The following is a 6000-nucleotide window of genomic DNA, read 5'->3' as shown; positions in this document are numbered from 1 at the left end:
ACTGTTTATATATTTATTTCAGTTTATATATATATTTAATGTAGTATTTTTAATAAACGATAGAAACAATTTATAGATAGGTTTTATCAGTTACCAAATATTTGTAAACATATTATGTTCATAAATTTACTTTGAACATTTTACTATTTTACATTCCCTCAAAGCTAAATTTAAATTTTAAAAATCATATTTAATATAAAGTCTTTTAGAATTAACATTTTTTTAAATAAAACAATTTGTTTTTTTTTAAAAACTCTAATCCTTTAAAAAATAATTGTAAATAAATAAGAATAAAATAGTGTTTTGTTTAAACAAAACGTTTTAGTTTTTATTTAGGAAGTATTTTATTAAATATGTATATAAGCTCGTACAATTTTCTTCTGTTTTAATAATAGAAAATGCGGAAAACAAACTTTGACATTTTCGAAATATATGTTTATTATTATTTCACATTGTTACTTTTCTTTTTATAATGTTCTTAAATCAAAAAAAAAAAAAAAAAAACTAAAACTGCCAATAAATATCAATAAAAATAAATAATATTGCATCAAAGAAATATTTTAAGTCGCCCTTCACAAAATTCAGTCACCTGGTACCATCGGGTAATCATGAATGTACATCTCCGATATATATATTTACAGGCTTGGCCAGGAAGGTGTGCAATATCATGCCATAATATGACCACACAAACTTTTTTGAAAACTTGATGTTTTAAAATTAGTATACATTTTAAAAATGCACTAAAAAAATTTTAAAAAAATCTTAACTATAAAGAAACTTAAAAAAAAACTTATCTTAAAAAAAGTAAATAAATCTTCATTGAAAAAAAATAAAGAAAAATAAAAGTAACTTAACTAAAACTAAAATCTAAAAGATAAAGTTATAACTTGATTAAAATGAATTATAAACTCTAATGATAAGATTATTTAAAATACATTTGGAATGAATAACTTTGAATTGTTTATCTTTATTAATGTTTTTATAATACAATATTATGCGAAACTCTTAAATAAAGTAACAACTTAATCTAACAATTGTTTTATAAATATGCATATTTAGAAGTTAAAAAAAGATTCTTAACAATTCTTCGCAGTAACGTAAACAAAAGAAAAAATAATTGAATCATTTCTTTAAAAAGTTAATATAATTTTTTTATTTTAAGGCATTTACAATAAAAAAATACATATTTATATAAATATAAAAAATATATTTGATATTCATTAATACTTAATGTAAAAAATCATTAGCAGTGATTTGTTACTTTTATTTAAATGCGTTTCAATAGTATAAAAACATTAGTGAAGATCAAAGTTATTTAATTCAAGCAAAGTCCTTTTTTTCTTCTCAACAATCTCTCTTCTCTTCGAGTGTATTAACTTTAATGATTTTATATATATATTAGGGTGTCCCAAAAAACAACATTTTTGAAAAATATATGCAGAGACCCCCTTAATGTGTTCTATCTAATACAAAAACACTAGATTTAAATTTTTTTTGAATAAAAAATATTTTAAGGGGTCCCTCAAGACCCTCGAATATTTAATGGGTCCCTAATATTTTCAAAAAAAAAGTTTTTTAAAAGTTTGTCAACCTGGTACTCAAATGAAGCAAAATTATATAAAAATTTCAAAAATAATATTTAATTTGGAAAAATTTTAACTTATTCATCAAAATTGTCATAAAAATACATAAAAATAAATATATATATATATATATATATATATATATATGCAAAGATATATATATACATATATATATATACATATATATATATATACATATATATATACATATATATATACAAATATACATATATATACATATATATATATATATTTATATATATATATATATATATATATATATATATGTATATATATATATATATATATATATATATATATATATATATATATATATATATATATATATATATATATATATATATGCATAGATATATATATAAGATTACTTTAAAATATGCATAGATATATATATATATAAAATTACTTTAAAAGGATGCAACTTGTTGAATAAGAAGCCTAGCAAGAATGAGTTTTGGTTTATTGTTATAGATATGATTGACCATGAATGTATTTGTAGAAAAAAGAAAGAAATGTAACCAACAATGGGAGAGTGGCTCAAGCTTGGCAGATGAAGGTCTAATTACATTTAAAATGTGCTTTCAGACTTTGTCTGAGAGTAAGAGGGTTGTTTTTTGTCAATATAGGAATACCAACATTATTGCAGTATTTTTTTTGCAGTAAATAAATGAGTTTTGTTGTCTAACAAAAACTGTGGATTTAAAGTCCAGAATTTAAATCCATAAGCCACTGCAAACCTTAGGCCGTTACAGAAGAGAGATCAGATTTAAAATCGGCTGCTTGTTCTAAGCAATTGAAAATGAAGATTTTTTGTGAGACTAGAGTTTTGAAAAATTATAACCACTTATTTAGCACTTTTTAATAGTTTTATAAAAATTGAAGAGAGTTCTGAAGAACACTTTTTAAGACTACGATGGAAATCTTGTCTGGAGCACAAACTGTGTTTTTAATTGAGAGTTAATATTAGTATTGGAAGATTTCGATGTTTAACAATGGGTTAATCAGTTTAACTGTCAGAAAGAGTATGGCCATTATATTCAAGAGTCAAATTAGAGTAAGATTTCTTTGCAAATAACTCTGCTTTAATAGTTCTGCTTTAACCAAAAGTCTCTGGAACCTAACATCTGAGATAAGAAACAAGATTTAATAAACTGAGAATAACAGAGCTTAACATCAGACAGGACTTTTTTAAATTGGCTTCTCCACAATAATAAATGCGGACTAGAATGAGACTTGACTTAAAATTAAAAAGAAGTATAAAAAGCTTCCAAACTTTTATTCCAAAAGGAATAAAAGCTTCCAAGATGCACTTTATGCATACATATTATGGATATAAACATATCTATTTGCTATTAATTTAGATGCTGGCATACAATATCCTTTCATTGTTATATAAACTGTAGTATTTATATGGTGTAGTATTTGCCGAAAGAGAAGATAATCAGATAGATATGTGGTGTGACTCTAGCAAGGTAAGAAAAGGAGGCATATTCTTATACAGACTAGAAAAAACGTTGTATCAAACAACATTTGTTATGTTAGGTATCAGCATGTAGAGAGGTAGCAGCTTCAGTAGAAAAAGGTAGTGGTTGAAGTAATAAAATTTGAAGAGAGTGCCTTACATATTGTATGAATGAGCTTTAATTATAAAAAAAGCTCTAGATTGTTTATATTAGAGAAACAGCATAAAAGAGCAAGGCTTAAGTCTGATGGAAATGATAATGATGATGATGATAATGGTAATGATGATAATAATGATGATCATCATCAGGCTTTAGCCTTCCTCTTTTATGCTGTTGATGATGATGATCATGATGATAATGATGATGATGATTATGATAATCATGTCATATATATATATATATATATATATATATATATATATATATATATATATATATATATATATATATATATATATATATATATATATATATATATATATATATATATATATATATTCATGCAATTTTTGCAATGTTCTTTGATTTCAAAAAAGCTTTTGATCTTGTCAGTCATGACAAGTTACTGTTAAAGTTAGTGAACATTCTACCTAACTGGCTCACCTCTTGGATCGCAGCTTACTTATCTAACTGTCAACAAAGAATTAAAACAAATGATCACACCACTGACTGGAAATGTATCGAAGCAGGTGTACTTCAGGGTAGTGTTCTAGGTCCAATCCTGTTCATTCTATTTATTTCCAACGTCTATCTTCCACCTGAAACCATCCTCAAAAAATATGCTGATGACATACTGACCTATATAATTAATGATAAAGTTCCTACCAACCTGCCTCAATCCATTGTTGATGGCGTCGCTCTTTGGTCTAAGGTAAACGGAATGAAACTTAATGGCTTGAAATGTAAAATTATAAGAATTATTCCCAGATGCTCCGAAATTCAAGCTTTACCATCCATTGTACTCAATAATACTGAACTTGAAATAGTCAGCAGCCACAAATACCTTGGAATCATGCTCAATGAGAATATTGATTGGGATGAACAACGGACAAAAGTTCACAACAATATAAAATCAGTACCATACCTGCTCAAATGTCTTAAGCAAATTGGACACACTCAGCCAAACCTTTTACAGGTCTACTGATCTTACGCTATTAGCCACTTGATATATAGTGCTTCTACTCTCACTTAGTGTAGTGCTGCTGCAAAAAGAGAGATCCATCATTTTCATAAAAACGCCCTGCAAATTATTGGAATTGATGTAACCAATTCAAGCAGCGTCAATATTATTTTTGACATTAAAGAGTTACTTGACAGGACCTGTATTAATATACTCAAAAAGATCCTTGCAGACCCATGCCATCCTATAACCACTAAATTAACTCAAACCAACAGCAGAAACCCTAATAGATTCCCGTATGCTCTTAACACCGCAAAAGCTACTACTTACCAAAAAACTTTTATTCAAAAATACCTCCGTATCTTTCGTGATGGCGTCAGTGACCTCTACCTCCCAAGCAACATTGGAAGCTCTACTGCCTTTTCAATGCATAAATAATATGTTCCTCCCCTGTATTCTTAGCAAACTATTAATATTAAAGGACAGATAAAATTGTACAATTCATTACTTGTAATGCTAATCAATTTTAAATAAAGATTTATAAAATAAATAAAAAATATATATATATATATATATATATACATATATACATACATACATACATATATATATATATATATATATATATATATATATATATATATATATATATATATATATATATATATATATATATATATGTATATATGTATATATATATATATATTTATATTTATATATAATAGACTGAAATATCATTTTTTGTTTTAAAACAAGGTTTTTTTCATTTTTCAATTAAAAATTATTTAGTTTTACTTCTAGTGCTCTAAATGTTAATAAATAAGAATTTATTTTAGAAATATGCTTTTCCTGCTGATGAGTTAATGCCATTGAGTTGTAAAGGAAGATATCGAGGAACTGAGGGTGATCGTGGTGATATTGATGAAGCATTAGGAAAGTAAGTTGCATACTTATTTTTTACACTTATTAAGAAAAATATCATTGAAAAATTTATAAAAATAATTTACAATATGTGCAGTTGTATACATTTTTTTAAATGGCTTTTTTATTTGTTATTGTTTCCTGTAGTTGTAATTTTAACCTTTTATAAGGCTTTCTAAATTATTATTGATAAGTGTGTCATGATCCTGAGGATGGAGTTTCATCTACATCAGTCCTGCTACTTAATTCTAATTAAATTAATTTTTTTTTCAATTTTTCAAAAACCTAACTGTTGATCTAAAAGTGTTTGAGGTTGGCAAAAAATCACCAACCTCGTTTCTATGTTTTATAGTGAAACATTTGTATCAATTTTATTTTTGCTGACCTGATACCGACCTATAACAGATTAAGGCCTTCAAATATTGCTGACCTTAATCTGTTAGAGGTCATGTAAATATATATATATATATATATATATATATATATATATATATATATATATATATATATATATATATATATATATATATATATATACATATATATATATATATATATATATATATATATATATATATATATATATATATATATATATATATATATATATATATATATATATATATATATATACATATATATATATATATATATATATATATATATATATATATATATATATATATATACATATATATATATATATATATATATATTCGCTTAACGAGGACTTTTACTTTGAATTGCATAGAAGTCTACGTAATAAAATATTAAAACATGCAACATTTCAATAAAAGTTCCAAACTTTGAATGCTTAAAAATTAAATATCTAGCGTAATATTTTATTTATAATAATTTATTAAACTAAAACTTCATTTATAGCTTTGATTTT

General features: G+C 24.2%; 1 protein-coding gene across 1 annotated transcript in view; it reads left to right on the top strand.

Annotated features, from left to right (window-relative positions):
- The window catches only part of LOC100197565 (ER degradation-enhancing alpha-mannosidase-like protein 3), a 95604-nt gene that overhangs the window by 9160 nt on the left and 80444 nt on the right, over positions 1 to 6000 (top strand). The window contains exon 3 of the mRNA XM_065791685.1: positions 5024 to 5124. Coding sequence (XP_065647757.1) covers positions 5024 to 5124 — 101 coding nt within the window. The remainder of the gene's footprint in view (positions 1 to 5023; positions 5125 to 6000) is intronic.

Source organism: Hydra vulgaris, chromosome 02, assembly GCF_038396675.1.
Source record: "Hydra vulgaris chromosome 02, alternate assembly HydraT2T_AEP".
Classification (NCBI taxonomy): Eukaryota; Metazoa; Cnidaria; class Hydrozoa; order Anthoathecata; family Hydridae; genus Hydra; species Hydra vulgaris.
The sequence above is the reverse complement of the archived record's forward strand: the minus strand, read 5'-3'. Positions and strand labels throughout refer to the sequence as shown.